Source organism: Myotis daubentonii, chromosome 7 (assembly GCF_963259705.1).
Source record: "Myotis daubentonii chromosome 7, mMyoDau2.1, whole genome shotgun sequence".
NCBI lineage: Eukaryota > Metazoa > Chordata > Mammalia > Chiroptera > Vespertilionidae > Myotis > Myotis daubentonii.
Window position 1 is genome coordinate 65,913,228 of NC_081846.1, and position 22,628 is coordinate 65,935,855.

At 39.9% G+C, this 22,628-nt stretch overlaps 1 protein-coding gene across 3 annotated transcripts in view; it reads right to left on the bottom strand.

Moving 5' to 3' along the window:
- The window catches only part of ACVR2A (activin A receptor type 2A), a 105,541-nt gene that overhangs the window by 8,839 nt on the left and 74,074 nt on the right, over positions 1 to 22,628 (bottom strand). For all 3 annotated transcript variants that reach the window (XR_009453847.1, XM_059704537.1, XM_059704538.1), the window contains 4 exons: positions 16,443 to 16,586; positions 12,503 to 12,646; positions 3,574 to 3,719; positions 1,523 to 1,637 (listed from right to left, as the gene is read on the bottom strand). Coding sequence is in view for 2 of the 3 variants with exons in the window: in XM_059704537.1 (XP_059560520.1) it covers positions 1,523 to 1,637; positions 3,574 to 3,719; positions 12,503 to 12,646; positions 16,443 to 16,586 (549 nt within the window). In the remaining variant the exon portion in view is untranslated. The remainder of the gene's footprint in view (positions 1 to 1,522; positions 1,638 to 3,573; positions 3,720 to 12,502; positions 12,647 to 16,442; positions 16,587 to 22,628) is intronic.

Below are 22,628 nucleotides of genomic sequence, written 5' to 3' on the forward strand. Positions count from 1 at the left end.
ACTGGCATTTCCAAAAAGCTCCGTGCTTAAGTGACTGTGATTTCTAGACTAGAATTGCACAATTATCTGCAAATATACTGATAATAAGAACAGATTACTAAGAGCCTAAAGTTCAAGTTTTTAATTCATTTAATAAGGAGAATACTTTAGAGAAAAAGAAAGCTTAATATTTTTTCTACTTTAAATAACTATTTCAATGGTACAATTGTGTAATATATAAAATGTGTAATAACATGCATTTTTATATTTTCTGGTCCATGAAATCTAAAGTCAAGGAACAACTGATGTAAGTAGTTATTTTAATCTCATTATGTAACCCAACTATGAGGGTGTTAAAAGATATGAATGAGTTCCACATTCTTTTCTTAAAAAAACAGGGGGTACGGGGGTTATGAGGTACCAAAGGAATAAACTATTCACCAAACTTAGTCTTATGATAATCAACCATACAATAAGCTCAGGTGTTTAATCCCTAGGCTTCCTGCACAATCTCCCTCTCAGTTACATTCTCCACAAAACTGCCTTTGTTCCCAAATACATTTGTTGTCAACCTTTCTAGAACTATGACTGCTGACCATGGCTCCAAACTAAATTCTTAAATCATTAGTCAATACTGCCAAAATTTGTTATGTTGTGGTTATTTGAGAACTGTGTTCTTGGAAGTTAATAGGATATGCTGGGAGAAAAGAGAGCTGAAAATTAGATGTTCAAATAATTTGCATGATTTGAAAGATGAAGAAATAATCATACCAGAGCCTAAGTCATTAGGCTTTGTAAAAAAAATGTCACCTCTCAGGTCAAACTGGTTTTCCTGATTAAAAGTCATCTTGCAGGAATGACAACACCTTTGCTATTTTCTAGCCTCACAGGTTTCGAGAATAAAGTATATGGATAATGTTCTTTTCCTCTGTGGCCTTCTTAAAGTTTCTCATTACTGAGATCTCTGTGACGACCTTGACAAGAGGTAGGATCCTCACTCAAGGCTTTACAAGTGTCCTGAAATGTGGAGAGAATTCAGAGAAAGGCTATAGAGCTGATTAAAGAGTTGATGAAGCAATAAAGACGAAAAAGCAAGAAATTATAATGGTCTGAAAAAATGGGCAGATCTTAATGCAATGTAGCATGAATAGTGACCTAATATTCTTCCATTCCCTCTTAAGGTAGTGAAAGAATTAAGTTAAAACTGAGTTACTACTAAGAACTCCCTCAGAATGAGTCTATTAAAATGTGTTTGATGCTTCTTTGATTAGTTTTTAAAATTAGAATCCCATGACATCTGTCTAGGCTATTTTTATGAAATGCTTGTTCTAAACCACTTGAGGTCCTCACAGTCCTTCACCATCCTATGAAAATGTCCTCCTCAGCAAATTTAACGCATTACTCTTAAGAGAGCCATTTTATATTAGATGCTGAGTTAATAACCACCACAATAATTTTAGACCAATTCAATCCAGATATGCCATGCTAAGAAAATATGAGACAAGATTATTTTTTTCTTAGAGTTTATAGTGACCATGCTTACCTGTCCATGAGTATCACCTGCAGACTTGCCAGCCTCAAACTTTAACGCCAACCCAAAGTCAGCAATACAGGCTGTCAGATTGTTTTTCAACAGCACATTTTTACTTTTGATGTCCCTTGCAAATAGAAAGATAGACAAAGTACTCAAATTAAGTTTTAACAAGGTATATCCTGTAAAAATTTTCACTGAAAGTGGGAAAGAGAGAGACTAGGTATGCTATAAAAGAACAGTTACTGGAAAGTATGAAAGGCAAAAAAAAGGAGTGGGAGAAAAAGCTTAAGCAAAGTCTCCATATAGCTGAAGCACAAGAAAGCGTACAGTGTGACCAACTCCTATTTATAACATGGACAATAAGAAGGAATTCTTTCCATAACACAGTTTTATAAAGAAGTGCCATTCTAAAAATACTATCCAGCCTACATGTTATCTATGCCATTCCTACTATCAATCATAAAATTGCTGTTTTCTAAGACAATAAAAACATATCAGAGTTTATTATTAGAAACTCCCATTGAAACAGAACATTAAATACCAAAATTTAAGAATTTTCAAAGAAAAGCTTAATTGGGGACCTTCTGCCTATTGGTACAGGCCTACATTTTAGAATGGTCCCTTATTTTAGTGGTTCTTACATTCATCAACCTGGTTGCAGACAAGCATCTCCAGGCATGTATTACAGATAAAAAATTTTCACTATGAACATACCCTGCTCCAATTAGACCAGGGGTCCTCAAACTACGGCCCGCGGGCCACATGCAAATACAAATATTTTATTTGTCCCCATTTTGTTTTTTTTACTTCAAAATAAGATATGTGCAGTGTGCACAGGAATTTGTTCATAGTGCTTTTTTTAAACTATAAGTCCGGCCCTCCAACAGTCTGAGGGACAGTGAACTGGCCCCCTGTTTTAAAAGTTTGAGGACCCCTGAATTTAGACCCTGGTGTTCTGAAAAGAGTAATTGTTTTTTAAGGCAACCAGATGTCTTCTACACACCAGCCTCAACCGGTTCATCCTAGAAATACTGTACCTGAGCTGAATACATCTGTGCCATCAGCAATAGTTAAATTTATGTGTACAGAGAGACCAAGAGTGGGATAGAGGAGACACCCACAAATGTTACAAAACCAATCAGTTTTAGACTAAAAAATTTTTATGGGTGCTACTCCTTATAACCTGTGGGGGAGGAAAGTTCATTCAGTTCCCTGTAAGATGGGGTGAGGTGAGTAAAAATCCAGGAAGAGGCAGTTAGACTGAAGAGAGGAAGGTGAGAAGAAAGGGGAGCTATTTCTGAGGTGGAAGATTGCAAAGTCAGAATCTATGTTACAGTTGGGTTTAAAAGTAATGCCTCCCAGCAACCTAAACACCACCTGGTGCCACTCAACTAAATATTTGTTAAATGCATCAGTTCATACCCAATTTTAAAGCAACCATTCTTAAATTGAATGCTAGAAGACAAATTGGTCTCACGTTCAAGGAAGTTAAATTCACAATGACAAACTGAGTCCTATGTTTAAGGGAACTAATGTTTTCCCTTTTAATGAAATTATAACTTTTTTGTTCAAGTACTATTTCTTCCCTGAAAAGGCAACTGAGTAAACCCAACTGTTCTGATGATACCTCCTTCCACCTCAGCTCAAGTAATAATCATTCAAATGAAAGCATAAAAAGGCACTCCTTAGTTATATCCCCCTTTTACCTATTTTTAATCACCTTTGAAGTCAATCATGTTTTGAGGTTAAACAAATTTACCCTTTGATTTAGAGAAAATACACTTTTATTCTTAACCATGCTTTCAAAAATGAGACTAATTAAAACATAAATCGATAATTAAGCTAGTGATGACTAACAATTAAGCTAATGATGTTAATATATACATTATCCAAATTACTTCCTGGCCAATCTCAAAATTAATTTGAAAAACAAATGAAATCATTCTGCCTCCTATAGCATAACTCGATAACTAGGGAAAAAATAAATTTTGTTCAAGGGATTAAAAGCTTAAGTAATAAACAAATACTGATTTGGGAAAATAATATAAATTTAGCTCTACCTGTGAGATATGGCGGGTTTGTGGCCATCTTTTAGGCCAGGTATATCCTCATGTAAATATGCCAATCCTCTAGCCATAGTTTCTGCAATATGGCACAGTTCATTCCAAGAGACCACATTAGCCTTAAGAAAGTCTGACAGTGAACCCTAAAGGGGAAAAAAACACAACTTATGTTCTTAACAAAAAGTCGTATGTATATGGAGACTTTCCTTTTTACTTTTAAGAGGTTACAGAAGACAACATATTTTCCTTTTGGTGAATAATAACACCCCAAAACCAATTTACAGTATCTAGAATGGTTCAAATTTCACATTAATAAATATTTGACTAGAAAAAAATACCACTCATCTTTAAAGGTTTGCTACAAGCACAGGCAGTCGGTCAATTTCCCCCTATTTAGAAGGCAAAATTTAAAAAAAAAATGTCTAGAGCAGACTTCCAAAATGGCGACCAGCAGGAAGGGAGGGAGGGAGAGAGTGTGAGAGCGCAAGGAAGTGACAGAGGAGTGTGTGGACGCGTGTGGTGTGTGTGTATGAGCTGGGGACAGTTAGATTCTGCAGGTCTTCTAAGGGGCTGCTAAACCGGGCAGTCTTAGGCGGCGGAGTCCCGCTCCCTGCGCGGACACTCCTGGGCGGCCAGCACAGGCACGGCGACCACGCCATCTTGGGAAACAGAGCTGCTTGAGACTAGGATCCTGGCCTCAGCACCACCCAGTCTGATCTCAGACCCAAACCAGGACCCTGCAGCCACTGGGGACAGAGACCTGTGACCACAGCTACAGACCTGCGGACACCAAAAGGTCAGAAATCCCCGCGGCAGATCGGTGAGTAACAGAGCCCATCCCCCCTTCCCGCAGGCTTGCGGGCAGCGCCAGAGTGACTAACTGATAGACCCACCCCTTGCCGGGGCCTCAGCGCTCCAGGAACTTTAGCCTGGAAGTGCGCAAGCATCTTGGAACGGATCCTACACGCACTGCCAGCTTCTGAGCCCTGGGCTGGAAGCAAACGCGCGAACCCCAGGAGCTGAGCCTAGGCGCACTGCCGGCTTCTGAGCCCTGGGCTGGGAGCAAACGGGCGAACACCGGGAATTTGTCCCACATATCACAGGCCCAGGGACCCCGATTCTCTGGGCAGGTGGCAGCACCAAGCACCAGTGACTTGACTGTGTTTCTTTTCACCTGCGCCTGAGATCCTGATTTCCTGTGCATTCATACTAAGAGCCAGTGACTCCAACTCCTGGTGCAAGGGCACACAGGGACCCTGATTCTCAAGGCAAGGTCACGCTGAAAGGCCGCTGCCTGCCTCTCCGGGCGGTGCGGGGGGAGGAGTCTGGCCTCTGGGATCCCTCTGCGCCCCCCTCCCGGAGCGGGTCCAAGTGTCCGGACCCGCTGGGCTGCCTGGTGGCCGGCAGCGGGCCGAGGGGTAGGGCCTGGCGGCGACCGACAGCGGGGGAGGTCATGGGAGCGGAAGGCCTCACCGCCTCGCTCTTTCCTCCCTTCCCCCGTGGTCGGCTCCCCGCTTGCCCGCCCTGGGGCCTAGGGTCCTTGCGGCCCTCGGGGCCCGGTCGGGGGGACCGGGGCCTGCGTGGGCCGACCGCCAGGCCCCATGTGGGGGGCATTGGCTCCCCGGCCCACAGCGGGAGCCCGGAGCGGGCTGCCCCCCAGACCGGGCCCAGTGCAGCAGCGGCCGCAGCGGAGTGGGGCGCGTGCCCTGGCTCAGAGAGGCCGCCATGCTGCAGTGCGCCAGCCCCATGGGCCAGGCCTGCTCCGAGTGGATGCCGCTCCTCCAGAGCTGGGCCACTCCAGCGGCTGCACCCAGTTTGCTGGGCCTGAGCCACCCAGACACGCTGGAGTCCCAGTCTGCCCGCAGGCTGGCTGCGGGTGCGTGCGGGAGGGCCATCCTGCCTTGTGGCGAGTTCGAGCGGCAGCAGCAGGAGCCAGACAAGGACTGCGCCCTCCATCTTGCCTTGGGTCCTCCATCTTGGGACAGAACCATGTGCGCCCTCCATCTTGCCTTGGGTCCTCCATTTTGGGACGGTGCCATGTGCTTCCTCACGGGAAGAAGCCGCTGCTAGCCACACCCAGGATTTCTCTGGATTAACCAATGATGATCAAGGGAAGTGCATGCCATCACTATGACCACATCCTGTACCGACTCACGCCTGGCCAATCGGCGGGGCCCACAGTGCCCTCTCCTGCCCTCACTCCACCCCCCTTTAAAGCCCCCTGTCCCATCAGGCCTCGCTCTCTCGGCCACTGGACTTTCCGCTGTGTCGGTGGGTTTGGTGAACGGGGAGCGCAAGCCGGCTTGCATAATAAAGGACTCTTTGCTTTTGCATCGGACTGACTGGCTCCCTGGGGGTCTTGGGAACCTTGAAATCTGGGCACATCAGCGCAAAGCAACAGAGACTCTGATACTGGATTCTGGGGAACTCTGACTCCTGGTGCACGCTAGGGGGCTCTGGTTTCCAACACGGTTCAGGGGGGTCTCTGTTTCAGCACGGTGCAGGCAGGGTCCCTGATTCTAAGGGCACGTGTAACGCCACATTGAGCGCTGACAACACTGACTCTGAGCGAGCCTGGTTCCCACCAACCCACAACAACCACACATCTTAGTGTCAGAGCTCTTCAGTGACACTAGGGTGGTGGGAGGCTCCCACTGCACACGGCCCAGGCCCACGCAACTCGACGTTTGAACCATCGGGAGATAATCAGAATGAAGAGATGAAACAACACCCAGAGGAAAGACAATGAGGAGTCCCCAAGAAAGGACATTAATGAAGTTGAAGCATGCAACATGACAGAAAAAGAATTCAGAATAATGGTTGTACAATTCATTCACCAGATGGATGAGAAAATCAACAACCTATGCAAGAATCAGGAAGAAATGAAAAGTGATATAGCTACAATCAAAAACACCATGGAAAGTTTCAACAGCAGACTAGAAGAAGCAGAGGACCGAATTAGTGAATTAGAAGATAAGGCAGAGAAACAAGCTCAATCTGAACAGCAACTGGAGAAAAAAATTAAAAAGCAGGAGGAGAGCCTAAGGGAGCTTCGGGACAACATGAAACGAAGTAACATACGTGTAATAGGGCTGCAAGAAGGACAAGAAGAGCAGCAAGGATTAGAAAATCTATTTGAAGAAATAATGTCAGAAAACTTCCCAGATATGGGGAAGAAAAAAGTTACACAAGTACAGAGAGTCCCAGGCAAGATGAACCCCAAAAGACCCACACCAAGACACGTCATAATAACGATGGCAAATGTACAAGACAAAGACAGAATCTCAAAGGCTGCAAGAGAGAAACAGAGAGTTACCTACAAAGGATCCCCCATCAGATTATCAAATGATTTCTCAACAGAAACACATTAGGCCAGAAAAGAATGGACAGAAATTTACAAAGTGATGCAAAGCAAAGGACTGAATCCAAGAATACTCTATCCAGCAAGGCTATCATTCAAAATTGAAGGGGAAAGAAGAAGCTTCACAGACAAAAAAAGGCTAAGGGAGTTTATCACCACCAAGCCAGCAATGCAAGAAATGCTAATGGGACTGGTGTAAAAAGAAGAACTAAAAAGCCCAGAAAGAAAACAGCCACAAAAAAAAAAATAGAAATGGCTACAAACAAGTACCTTTCAATAATAACTTTAAACGTAAATGGACTAAATGGTCCAATCAAAAGACATCGAGTGGCTGAATGGATAAAAAAACATGACCCATATATTTGCTGTCTACAAGAGACCCACCTCATTAGAAGGGACTCACACAGACTGAAAGTGAAGGGATGGAAAAATATCTTTCAGGCAAATGGAAATGAAAAAAAAGCTGGGATAGCAATACTTATATCAGACAAAATAGACCTCAAAGTGAAGGCCATAACAAGAGATAAGAAAGGCCACTGCATAATACTAAAGGGATAAATACAACAAGAGGATATAACCCTGATAAACATATATGCACCCAATGCAGGAGCACCCACATACATAAGAAAACTCCTGGAAGATATCAGGGGAGAGATCGACAACAATACAATCATAGTAGGGGACTTCAATACACCACTGACATCACTGGATAAATCTGCTAGACAAAAACTCAGCAAAGAAACAGCAATCCTAAATGACTCACTAGATCAGATGGACTTAATTGAGATCTTCAGAACACTTCACCCCAAAGCCACAAAATATACGTTCTTCTCAAGTGCTCATGGGACATCTTCAAAAATAGACCACATATTGGGTCACAAAAAAAGTCTCCCCAAATTCAAGAAGATTGAAATCATACCAAGCATCTTCTCAGACCACAAGGCCATAATATGAGAAATAAAATACAACAAAAACAACTCAAAATACTCAAACACTTGGAAGCTGAATAGCACGTTATTAAATATTGATTGGGTTACCAATGAGATCAAAGAAGAAATTAAAAACATCCTGGAAACTAATGACAATGAAAACACAACAATCCAAAACCTTTGGGACGCAATGAAAGCAGTCCTGAGAGGGAAGTTTATAGCTCTACAGGCCTATCTCAACAAACAAGAAAAAATGGTAGTAAATCATCTAAATCTACAGCTCAAAGAATTAGAAAGAGAGCAACAAGAAAACCCCAGAGTGAGCAGAAGGAAGGAGATAATAAAGATTAGAACAGAAATAAATGACATAGAGACCAAAAAAACAATACAGAAAATCAATGAAACAAAGAGCTGGTTCTTTGAAAGGATAAACAAGAATGACAAACCTCTAGCCAGGCTCACCAAGAAGCAAAGAGAAAGGACCCAAATCAACAAAATCAGAAATGATAGAGGCGAAATAACAACAGATCCCACAGAAATACAAATGATTGTTAATAAATACTATGGACAACTCTACTCCAACAAACTAGACAACCTGGAGGAAATGGACATATTCCTAGAAAAATGTAACATTCCAAAACTTGATCAGGAAGAATCTAAAAATCTCAATAGGCCAATAACTATGGAAGAAATTGAAGCAGTCATCAAAAAGCTTCCATCAAACAAAAGCCCAGGACCAGACGGCTTCACAGGGGAGTTTTACCAAACATTCAAGGAAGAACTAAAACCTATCCTCCTCAGACTACTACAAAAAATCCAAGAGGAAGGAACACTTCCAAGCTCATTCTATGAAGCCAACATCACCCTAATACCAAAACCAGGTAAAGACAACACAATGAAAGAGAATTACAGGCCAATATCCCTCATGAACATAGATGCCAAAATCCTCAACAAAATCTTAGCAAATCGGATCCAGCAGTACATCAGTAAGATCATACACCATGACCAAGTAGGATTTATCCCAGGGATGCAAGGATGGTACAATATCCGCAAATCAATAAACGTGCTACATCACATAAACAAATTGAAAGAAAAAAACCACATAGTCATATCAATTGATGCAGAAAAAGCGTTTGACAAAATTCAACACCCATTTTTGATAAAAACTCTCAGCAAGGTGGGAATTGAAGGATCATACCTCAACATAATAAAAGCCATATATGACAAACCCACAGCCAGCATCATACTCAATGGACAAAAACTAACACCATTTCCCCTAAGAACAGGAACAAGACAGGGATGCCCACTCTCACCACTCCTGTTGGACATGGTACTGGAAGTATTAGCAATTGCAATTAGACAAGAAGAAGAAATAAAAGGCATCCAAATTGGAAAAGAAGAAGTAAAACTGTCCTTATTTGCAGATGACATAATATTATACTTAAAAAACCCTAAAGACTCTATCAATAAACTATTAAACTTAATAAAAGAATTCAGCAATGTAGCAGGATACAAAATTAACGCCAAGAAATCTATGGCATTTCTATACACCAATAGTGAATGTGCAGAAAGAGAAACTAAAAAAGCAATCCCATTTACCATCGCACCAAAAAAATTAAGCTACCTAGGAATAAACTTAACTAAAGAGGTAAAAGACCTCTTCTCAGAAAACCACAGAACGTTGAAAAAAGAGATAGAGGAAGACATAAAGAGATGGAAGAACATACCATGTTCTTGGATTGGTAGAATCAACATCATTAAAATGTCCATACTACCCAAAGCAATCTATAAATTCAACACACTTCCCATTAAAATACCAATGGCATATTTCACAGACCTAGAACGTACTCTCCAAAAATTCATCTGGAATAAAAAACGACCCCGAATAGCTGCAGCGATCCTGAGAAAGAACAAAGTAGGTGGGATCTCAATACCAGATATCAAGCTGTATTACAAAGCCACTGTTCTCAAAACTGCCTGGTACTGGCCCAAGAACAGACATATAGATCAATGGAATAGAATAGAGAGCCCAGAAATCAGCCCCAACCAATACGCTCAATAAATATTTGACAAAGGAGGCAAGAGCATACAATGGAGTCAAGATAGTCTCTTCAATAAATGGTGTTGGGAAAATTGGACAGATACATGCAAGAAAATGAAACTAGACCACCAACTTACACCATACACAAAAATAAACTCAAAATGGATAAAGGACTTAAATATACGATGGGAAACCATAAAAATACTAGAAAAATCCAAAGGCAACAAAATCTCAGACACATGCCGAAGCAATTTCTTCACCGATACAGCTCCTAGGGCATTGGAAACTAAAGAGAAAATAAACAAATGGGACTACATCAAAATAAAAAGGTTCTGCACAGCAAAAGAAACCATCAACAAAACAACAAGAAAACCCACTGTGTGGGAAAACATATTTGCCAATGTCATATCTGATAAGGGCCTAATCTCCAAAATTTATAGGGAACTCATACAACTTAACAAAAGGAAGATAAACAATCCAATCAAAAAATGGGCAAAGGATCTAAACAGACACCTTTCAAAAGAGGACATTCAGAAAGCTAAGAGACATATGAAAACATGCTCAAAGTCACTAATCATCTGAGAGGTGCAAATCAAAACAACAATGAGGTACCATCTCACACCTGTCAGACTGGCTATCATCAACAAATCAACAAACGACAAGTGCTGGAGAGGATGTGGAGAAAAAGGAACACTTGTGCACTGCTGGTGGGAATGCAGACTGGTGCAGCCACTATGGAAGACAGTATGGAGTTTCCTCAAAAAACTACAAATGGAACTCCCATTTGACCCTGTGATCCCACTTCTAGGAATATATCCCAGGAAACCAGAAACACCAATCAGAAAGGATATGTGCACCCCTAACCCCTATGTTCATAGCAGCACAATTCACCATAGCTAAGATCTGGAAACAGCCTAAGTGCCCATCTGTAGATGAATGGATTAGAAAACTGTGGTACATCTACACGATGGAATACTATGCTGCTATAAAAAAGAAGGAACTCTTACCATTTGCAACAGCATGGATGGAACTGGAGAGCATTATGCTAAGTGAAATAAGCCAGTCAATGAAGGAAAAATACCACATGATGTCACTCATTTCTGGATAATAAAGACCATTATAAACTTATGAACAAAAATAGATACAGAGGCAGAGCTGCCTCGAACAGACTGTCAAACTACAGCAGGAAGGCTGGGGAGGGTGGGAGGGGAGGAAGGGGGTGGGTAAGAGATCAACCAAAGGACTTGTATGCATGCATATAAGCATAACCAATGGACATAAGACACTGGGGGGTAGGGGAGGCCAGGGGATTGTCAAGGGCGGGGGGGGGGGGGGGGGGAAGGAGACATATGTAATACTTTTTGTAATACTTTAAGCAATTAAAATAAATAAATAAATAAGTAAATAAATAAAAATAAAAATAAAAAAAATGTCTAGATTCAGAAACTATTTAATGACTATGGAGATATTATATCGGACTAGGAGAGCATAAAATTAAGACACATAAATAACAACAAACATAAAGAATCCTCTTGGGATTGATTATTGCCATCTTTTTGGTTAAGAATTAAGAGAAGTGAAAGAGCCACTTATATCTGACAATAATAAACCTGACTGCCAAGGAGAACACAATTTCCTATATCATTAATGTATATTTTCATACTAACTCTGAAAGTAGAAAAAATGAGGAAAAATAGCAAGTGTGCTTTGGTAATAATTACCCTATAAATGAGTGACAAAGATCAGGTAAATTTCCTAATTCTAGTTTTGTCACTAAGCTATACTAAGTAAAGTTTTAAGAAACAAAATTCAAGCTGAAAAAAAAATATATAGTTCACGTAATCAAAATGGATGGTAAATTTACTAAGCATCAATTATTCTATATAAGAAAAGCCTAATAATGGTAAGTGTCCTGTAGTACAGCCGTTCAACCGATCAAAGCGTAATATGCTAATGATATGCTAAGGCCACTCAATCGTGCGCTATGATGTGCACTGACCACCAGGGGGCAGATAGTTGAACGGTGACCAGTGGCTATGACGTGCACTGACCACCAGGAGGCAGATGCTCCGACCGGTATGTTAGCTGGCTGCTGGGGTCTGGCCAATCAGGACTGAGTGAGATGGGCCAGACATGACCTGGAACCCTCCTGAGGCCCCTCCCTAGCTGGCCAACCTCCCATATCCCTTCCCGGCCCTGATTGTGCACCAGTGAGGGTCCCTCAACCTGGCCTGCACCCTCTCATAATCCGGGACCCCTCGGGGATGTCGGAGAGCGGTTTCGGCCAGATCCCACAGGCCAGGCCAAGGGACCCCACTGGTGCACGAAACTCTAGTACTAAAATAATTATTTGTAGCAGAGGTAATTGTAGCACAAGAAATCAGGGACAAAAGACTGGTTAACTAGAGGGTTAGGTAAAAAAGTTGCTATCTTTGCTCTTTTATTAAAGTAAATTATCTAAATAGATATTACTTATAAATATTAACCTAGTAGAATATACTATTCCCAGAAAAATAAATCTGAGGAATTTGTAACCAACATTAGGTAGGTAAACCAACCCTGACTTTACTGAATTAAAACAGAAAGTAGTTTTACCTTTTCATGAAATGCTGTGATTAGCCAAAGATCCACATCAACACTGGTGCCTCGTTTTTCTGCACCAATGAACTGTAATATATTCTCATGCTTCATTCCAGGCAAACTGTAGACTTCATATTCATTCTGCCATGACTGTTTGTCCTACAGTCAAAAAGGAAGAATAGTAAGAGTGCAAAGAATAGAGGCAATAAACTATATCTAAAAAAAAAAGTTACTTGAGTTCTAAGGCAAAAAATTAAAAATAAACATAACTATTAAAAGATTCACCAGTTTTGATTTTTAATAAAAGCACACTCTGACAACAGATAAGAGTTCCATACCAAATGTCTGCCCTCCCTTATACCCTCAAAACACACTTTTCTGTGTTTCCAGTTTGAAAACACAGGAGTTGCTCAGAAATACTCAACTTCAGTATCTAACCTTGGACACATTCTGCTTACAAGTTAGCACTACCGTGTAATTTCACCATAGTGTGAAGTTACTTGTGTTACTATTCAGAATAATCTCCCTGGGAGATGAAATTCAGGTAGAAAGACTATCTAATTAGAAAAAAATATTTTAAAGAATTTATATATATAAAAGTCTAATATGCTAAGTGTCTGACTATTCGACCAGCTGCTATGACACACACTGACCACCATGGGGCAGACACTCTGACCAGTAAATTAGCTTGCTGCTGGGGTATGGCCAAGACAGCCCTGATTGGCCCCGAACAGGACTGGGCAAGATGGGCTGGACACACCTTGGAGCACTCCCATGGTCCCTCTCTGGCCCCAAACGTGCACTGGTGGGGTCCCTCGGCCTGGCCTGCACCCTCTCACAATCCAGGACCCCTCAGGGGATGTAGGAGAGCTGATTTCAGCCCTATCCCCATAGGCCAGGCCAAGGGACCCCACCAGTGTGCAAATCCATGCACCAGGCCTCTAGTAACATATTAAACACTAGAGGGCTGATGCATGAAATTTGTGCACTTGGGTGGGGAGGATCCCTCAGCCCGGCCCACACCCTCTCACAGTCTGGGAGCCCTCAGGGGATGTCTGACTGCTGCGGAGATGGGAGAGGCTCCTGCCACTGCCTCTGTGCTCGCTACCCGTGAGCCCAACTTCTGGCTGAGCAGCACTCCCCCTGTGTGAGCACACTGACCACCAGGGGGCAGCTCCTGCATTGAGCATCTGCCCCCTGGTGGTCAGTGCACATTATAGCAAGCAGTAACTCTGCCGTTTGGTCGCTTTGCATATTACCCTTTTATTATATAGGATTCTTAACAAAATGCTTATAATACCCTATAAAGTCAATAAGAGCACAATGGAGTATATTTATGCAATACAATAATTTAAAATACAATATTCTCGCCGAACCGGTTTGGCTCAGTGGATAGAGCGTCGGCCTGTGGACTCAAGGGTCCCAGGTTCGATCCCGGTCAAGGTTGCGGGCACGTCCCCACTGGGGGGCGTGCAGGAGGCAGCTGATCAATCTCTCTCATCGATGTTTCTGACTTTCTATCCCTCTCCCTTCTTCTCTGTAAAAAATCAATAAAATGTATTTTAAAAAAAATACAATATTCTCATTTGTGCCTGCAAATGATCCATGCCCACTACATATCAAATTATAAAATATTTAGCTTCCATCCACAATGGAAGGATAATAAAAGCAGAACGCATGATTGCATAATAGTTAGGGACCCTCCATATCTAAACTATCTGAGACCTTTGGCAAGTTAATAACCATTAGCAAAATGAGGACTGTGCATGGGTTGGGGGGGGGGGGGAGGGGGAGGGGGGGTCCCTCAGCCCGGCCTGTGCCCTCTTGCAATCTGGGACCCCTCGGGGGATGTCTGACTGCCGGTTTATGGGCCTAAACCGGCAGTTAGACATTCCTCTCGCAATCCGGGACGTTGCATGCACCAGTGACCATACTTTTCATACAGGTGAAAGGCATCTTGCTGATGTATGGGCAGCTACGGTTTTTTTGCCCTGATAATAAAAAGTAGTACATAACATGATCCTTCTGAGGCAGTAGTAGCATTCTCCCCATCTTACAAGTGGAAAAACTGAAGCAGAGAGAAGTTAATTGGCTTTGTCACACAGATATAAGTGTCAGAATCAGGACTGACCACAAAATGTGCATGCCAGAGTCCATGCATGTCATTGCTGCATCATCCTGTTTCTTCAGTATTAAAGTAGCCTTGCCAGATTTTAATTTGTAAATCTAAGAGACTGTTCCCAATATATAGGGTAGGGTCCCTAGGCCTGGCCGGCGATCAGGGCCAATCTGTGAGATGACTGGTAGGGCGATTGGGGGGGCTCCAACTGGCACCTCCCTTGGCTGGCAGCCTGGCACCATCTGCTTGCGGGCCAGCCCCACCCCCCCACCATCACTGGCAGGGCAATTGGGGAGTGGTGCTGCCTACTTGGTGGCAGGCCCTGCTCCCCAATCACACCACCGTCACCAGTTGCCTCCCTCTGCCCACAGGCACCCGCCTTGGCTGGCCTGGCACCACCCGCTTACCAGCCCTGCCCCCCACTGACCAGTCATTCCGCAGGTCGTTCTGCCATTTGGTCGATTTGCATATTAGGATTTTATATAAATAGACTAGAGGCCCAGTGCACAGATTCGTGCACCAGTGAGGTTCCTTGGCGTGGACTGCAGGGATCCGGGGAGGAGCCGCTCCTGCTCATCACAGCCCCTGTAATCCCAGTCAGCTGAGCGATGCTCCTGCTGTGGGAGCACACTGACCACCAGGGGGCAGCTCCTGCATTGAGCATCTGCCCCCTGGTGGTAAGTGCACATCATAGCAAACAGTCAAGCCGTCACTTAGGCTTTTATATAGAGAGATAGAGATATGTATAGTGTGTGTTGTATTATATGTATGGACATATATTAGTCAGTACTCATATATGTAAAACACCTCTACCTGACACAATAGAAGCATCAAATAAAATGTTAGCTACTATTATTATTAATCTTACATTAATATCATCCAAATATTTGTGAATCTTGGCACAACAGAACAGACTTTCCCTCTGAGAATTAAAATATATAGTTTCTGCAGTTCTACCAAAAAGAATAGTAATAGACTTTTTCATAGACTCTAAGAAACAGGCTTTAGAAGAGTCAAGAAGGCTAAAATCCAGGTATATTATGATGAAGAAGTTGATTATATTGTAACTTTGGAATAAGGAAGATCTACTGTCCAGGTACAGTGGTGAAGCCAGCATCACCCAACCCAGCCAGGATTACAATACCATGCATGGCTTTAGCCACAGAGGTTTAGACACGAGAGAAAGGGAAAAGGAATCATCACAAATCTATACCACAGTCATTCTCAATGGAACAAAACAAAACAGAAGATAGCTCAGGGGTGCATTAGACCAGGTTTTATGAGGTCAGCCACTTTAAAAGGAAAATTTCAACAGTAAACCAATTATTTGCCATCTTCATTAACTGCCTCTGAAAATTCAACAAGCAATATCTGAAGCAATTATATTAACACTCAAAGTAGAACAAAAATGACTGTTTGATAACATACTTCCAAACGGCAATTCTGAAACAAAGCACATTACTCTTTCATTCTTCTGTTTGCTTTTTTTCTGATTATGTCAATGGAATATTAAAAGTTAACCACCCAGACATTAATTAAATTTTTATTGGAATCTTCATATTCACTTTGCATTTCTTTAGAATTTTTACTGGCAAAAGATCTCCTATATGTTCATTTATTTTAATTCCACCACTCCAAAAAAATGTAATGACTAGTCTATCATTAATTCCATTACTCAGATGAGAAGGCAGACTTAACAAGGAGAACCGCTTTCCCCAGTACCACAAAAACCACCTTGAAACATATGGCTTGTATTTTCAGACTGGAGTTACAAAGACCAACACAGTTGCAATCTTTTAAAATTGTGTGCAGATTAGAAAACTATAATAAGCATACCTGTATTGGAAATATTTTCACAGCGACATATTCATTGAGCAACTGGGCTTTCCAGACACAACCAAATCTTCCCCTTGCTTTCACTTCTAGTAACTGCAGTGGCTTCAAACCTAGTAATGGAGAAGGTGGGGGTGGTCCTGGGTCCTACAGATAAATAACAATAATAATATTAAAAAGCAGCACTTGATACATATCTCTCTAAATGTGAGGGGAAAAGTTGAGTGTACTGAGGAATCAATTGACAGAAAAAGTAAACACATACAAATGACATTAACTTCAATCTTGCCCAAACTGAGTTCTCAAGCATTCCTAATTATCTATAGTAATCACAAGGCAAGCAACTTGAATTAAGAGTTTTCATAAGAACATTTGGCAGTATTGCTATGTATGTATAGTGGGGAAAAAGATCTAAAATCTTTTTGATCCACTGTCACTAATTTTCCTGACTAAAACTTTCTGTGGCCTCTAGGATACTATTAATAGTATTTCAATGGTTTCATCCAGTTGATACTTCCTTACAGAATGAGGATTCAAAAAGTGCCAGAAACAGCAAATTATGGCTGTGTCTCAAAGAAAACTTGCCCTCAAAATCCTCTACTTTCCCCAATTGCTCTTTAAAACTTTTCTTTAATTAATCTCAGAAATACCCACAGTGATTCTCAAATGCAAAGCACATAAAAGAAATGTCAGTTAACGTTGCTATAGCCCAACTGTTCCATTCATTCTAATGTTCCAACCTATTAACAATTTACCCCTTTGCTTATAATTATTTCCCAAAATTGATCTGAGATAAAAATTATTAGTGTTCTGGGACTGACTGGCAAAAGAAAAGTGCAAATAATAATCAAGAAAGTGAGTGGTCATCCTGGTAGGTGATACAGACTGTAGGTAAAAGAAAGAGAAGTGAGTGTACCGCTATAGTTAACTTTTTTAAATGGAGTAAATACAAATAGGAATATAGCATTTACAAAGGACAACGGAATCCTCAGACTGGAGTAGCAACCCTTCACTGAAAGTATTTTATCAGTTCACTATCTGCAAAGAAAAAAAGACATAGGAAACCTTTTGGAAAGTTTCCAGAAGAAAAAAAAAGTAATAAAAGTATTTGAAAGGCTACATAATGAGTATTATAGGGAGCAACTAAAATTTCTGTGACTACAGCAATAGACATTATGACACTGGTGGCACATAAGACATGTGGAAATAGTATGTCACCCCTATACTGATGCACCTCTCTCTGCCTCCTCCCTCGCATAAAAAGAAAAGACCTCCTCTTCTAATGCCTCAAGACTGTGAGTGCTCCCTTTAGGCATTATTCAGCCTGCCAGTGCCACTCGAGATTTTAAAAAGTTCGCATCTACGTTAGAAGAACTCTTAAGAATAGAAACACTGCAAAGTATTAAAGAGAAAAAATATATAATTTCAACTAAAGTAGATAATCTTTTACAAAACGGTTTCAGAATTCCGATTTTTTAAAACAGTAAGATAACTACAAGACTTCCTGTGACTCATTTCAATTTATTTTTTTTAATGTCTACAGAAGTTGTTTTTCCATCACATACTCAAAACATGAAAGGTTAGCAGAGATAAAGAGTATTTTTGTTTAACAGGGACAAATCCGGGAAGTCAGATATAAATCTCATAGATGTATGCCCCTAAAGTTATTATCTTCAGTGGGAGAGGGCACAAAAATCTCTGTAAAGGTTTTAATAAAACTTAACCCTCCCTACCTCATTCGTTGATCATTTAAACTCTTAGATTCTACTGCTGTTTGTTACTTATGTGAATGCGGAGTCAGGAGGGGGAAAAAAGTTGAAAACTACTCTTCTAGAGGCAAAGAACTCAGTGCGGAAAATCCAAGAATTATTGGATAAATGCATAAAAGAAAATTTATGCTAACTAACTGAAAAAGCTCAATTTGAAAAACTTAAAGTAACTAAAAAATTAATGTCAATGATTTCCCCTCCTTTAGAGGTAAATTAGAAATCTTGAATTTTCAAAGCTGGGATTCCAAAAACTAAAATATACAGATAAGAGCTGAAAGCTGAAGGAAAAATAACCAGATAAAGGGTAATATGGCTCTAAATTTAAACACTACGATTGTTAGTAACATATATAAATTAACTGATAATGTCTCTGGATAACATATACATTGCCCATTCTTGGTTCTAGAGTACCATCTACCTGGAAATGATGTCTATAAGACAGGATTTGGATTACTTAATTCACAAATCAAATTAAGAATATGTCAGCAGTTCAAAACATGATTTAACATAACATTAATCTAAATTTTAGGAAACATAATAAATTTTAATGTCTATGCTTAGAAAAAAAATAATTGAGTGTTTTTCAAATGCAAAGATAAACTTCAAAGTTCCCATGTTTCCAAGGCTCTGTTTAGCAAGCTTCTAAGCTACCATTATTTCAGTGAGAAATCTTAGATAGCTCTCCTAATGATATTACCATTATATCATAGCCTGAAAACATAACCACTGTCAAAATTAGTTGTAAGTAAAAAGCTTAAATTAAGAACACTGGCCAATTTTCAAAGGGTGATAAAAAGGTCTTCAAAAGTACATTCCTATAGAGTATCAAATAAGAAATATGGTTTATAAATAACATCCTATAATACTTAAAAGGTTAGGTAAAAAAAAACAGTAACTATAATAGGTACCACTATCTAAAATCTATAACATCAATCAATCAATCAACATATCTTTTGCTTTTTCAATAAAAAATCAGCAGAATGTTCTTCTATTTCATACTTTTCAGTTATTTATTAAGCTTTAACTGAATCTCTAATATCTAGCTTTTACTTATTCTATAATCCAAGATTATAAATGATTTTCAGCTTATTAACATCATTATACTAATTTACCCACACAAAAAACAATGCTCAATTCTAGAAATAAAGATTTATACCTTTAAAGTATAAGAATACCTGGGAAGACTAATTCAGACTTAAACTTCAAAAAGACAGCAACATTGTATTGTTATCCGTAAAACAGGGATTTGCCCTGCCATGCAGAAAAACTACTTTCAGGTGGGAGCAGCTATGAGGACTGCAGAATTTCTAAAAAATCTCCCTAAGTCTCTGGTTCTTTTGCAGTATCCATACTATTTTTGCAGTTAAAAAGATACGCATTAGAACATGGCTCTGATTACATCCCTTCTTTACCCATTTGTATGTGAAAATTATGGCCTCGTGAGACATCATGTTATGAAGCAACAAATGACTACAGCTGGAAAAAGTGCCTCCCACTCCAACACACTAACGCTACTATAACCAATACCTGAATACATTGTTCATAGAAAGAACTGCAAAGAAGTTTGTGATCATTTTACTTATTCTGAATTCTCCAGATGAAGGCTGAACTCTAAAGTTTTAAACTACCACACAGTGAAAAATCAAGTTATACTTCCCTAGCTAGTCCATTTGCTAAAGATGTCAAAGATGAAAGAAACTACCTGAAAATATAGATTTCACATTAAAAGATAATGGATTCAACCAGAAAGTCAGCACCTATCAAAGGTGAGGACATGCTGACATTTAAGCTAATGATATTATATAAGAATTAACCAATACAAAGATTTTAAGACTAAAAATCCTGCCATTAGGTGTTAAGTTCTAATCAACTAAAACAATTGTGTCTACATTCCACGTCAGGTGAGTATAAATATTGTTAACAATCCTTTAAAACCCAAAACTATTACTATGGCAAATCAATCATGTTTTCAATACCAAAAGTAGAAAAAAAATAAACTTCATAACATAAATGTATAAACTATAAAGGATGCACAATAAAGCAATAACAAATAATCTAAGAACAAAATGTTTAGTATGCATCCACAAAAAAGTTCCACAACCATAAAACAAACATCAATGCATCTTACCTCTATCATTATATGAAAGGCGTGCTTGTGAAGAAAAAACACAGGCAAAAGAAATTACGATTTATATCCAGAATGAAATGAAAAATGACACATCAGTTACAAAAGTGAAGGAAGAAGGATAATGATTTAGCTTTTTAAAAATTGGCTATGATCCACTGTATAATATTTCTAAAATGAGACTTGGGAACACTTTCCTTATAAAACAAAGGAAAGTAATATTTGAAAAAACAAACTGGGACATTACCTATCAGACAGATGACTTTTGTATAACCCGAAGTTACCTGATCGAATGGACTTTAAGCCAGTAAATAAACTAAACCAAATCTTAAATAACTGTTACTTATTTTTCTAAGAAGTTATATCGTCTTAGTTGTAAGAGTACAAAAAGTAATGTAATTGAGAAGAAATGCATTGGAATTGACTTCTGGACACCAGAGGGCAGTATTGCCTTTAACAAAATTTGTAGGAGCAGCACTATATAGCTCAGACCACACTCTCTGACAGTTATCTTCACAATCTCTAGAATTTTCTACTTCCTGAACTGCTGCACATCCCTTTCATCGAAGGCAGCAGAAGCATAACAGTGAAACAGAAAACTGTTTCCGGTGCCAATGTGAATGTGTGCAACAATACACTAGGGTAAAAAAAGAGAAGGGAAGACTAAGAAGGTTAGAATTAAATAGAAAGAGTAACAGACCAGGCCCACTGCTATTCTACTTCTCTAGCCACAGCAACAGTAAAGAATTCAAGCAGCGGTGGCCCTGAGAACAAGTATCCAAACATACTTTTGAATCTGAGGACACTCACAGAGAACAAGATTTTCAATGCCCTAGTCATCACAAAATAGGTAAGGGCCCAAATTAAAAATTAAGAGAAATACTGTCACCACAGTGTAAAGGAAGGCTATGAATCCCTCCAATCACTGATTATATTCTCCAGTTTCCAATATTTCTAAAGAGAAAAATAGCAACAAAACAAGATTTGACAGCTCATTTATCTATACCAGTTGCTAACTAGTTTTTTTGCCTTCTTAATATTTTCCTGTGACAATTCAGGATTGTTTATAATTCATCTAAAAGGCTTAGCTAATCCTACTATTAAAACATCTTATCAGTACTCCAGAGTAAAATTCATTCCTTGTAAGAAATACATGCCTTTATTGGCTTAGCTAATCCTACTATTAAAACATCTTATCAGTACTCCAGAGTAAAATTCATTCCTTGTAAGAAATACATGCCACATGAATAACTAGACGATAGCTTCCCAAGGTTTAAGCACCTCTCAGGTTTTGTTTTCATACAGGTACTTTCGGAGATAAAGATGCCACTGTAATAACATTGTGCAAACAGGTGCCATTCACGAACCTTACCAAAAAGTATAAACTTGTTCAATGTACACATTAGAATAAACTATAGAATGATGCAAACTAAACAAGAGACACCAAGAACAGGCCTCAATGTATCAACAATGTTATAAAATAAAAGGGTCCAAACAGAATCCAAAAAAATAAATTCACCAAAATACATAAATAGATAGAAAGGAACCAAACAAAACAGTCTGGATTCACAAATGGAAAATGGAACTTGAATGTCAATAACTATAACTGGAGAAAGCAGTGAAAACCAAATAAGCACATTAATATCAAGTATTTAGGTTTGCTGAATAAAATTCTTTTAAAAAAGACTTTCCTTAAGGGGGAAAAAAATTAACTGTCAAACATCAGAAAAGAATGAACAGTACTTCTCCATGATTCAACAAATCTTTACTGAGTGCCTAGTTTGTGTCAGGCACTGACTATCTAGGCTCTCGTTATGCTTACTATAGTGCAGGTAAGAAAGACTAAACTAATCAAAGATTACACTAATAAATACATAATTATAAAGAGCAAGAAAAAGGAATTCAGTACCTTGAGCACCTATAAGGAGTTTAACTTAAACTGGCAAGTTAAATAAGAGAAGATCTTCCTGAGAAGAGGATCCTTGAGAAATGGAATAAGTATTAGAGGTAGGAAGATAAGGGAGACCATTATGCTAAGTGAAATAAGCCAATCAGAGAAAGATAATACCACATCATCTCACTCATTTGTGGAATATAATGAACAACATAAACTGATGAACAAAAACAGATCCAGAGACAGAAAAGCATCGATCAGACCATCAAACCTCAGAGGGAAGGAAGGTTGGAGAGGGTGGGGGTAAGGGAGGGAGATCAACCAAAGGACTTGTATGCATGCATATAAGCCTAACCAAAGGACACAGACACCAGGGGGGGTGAGGGTATGAGTGGGGAGTG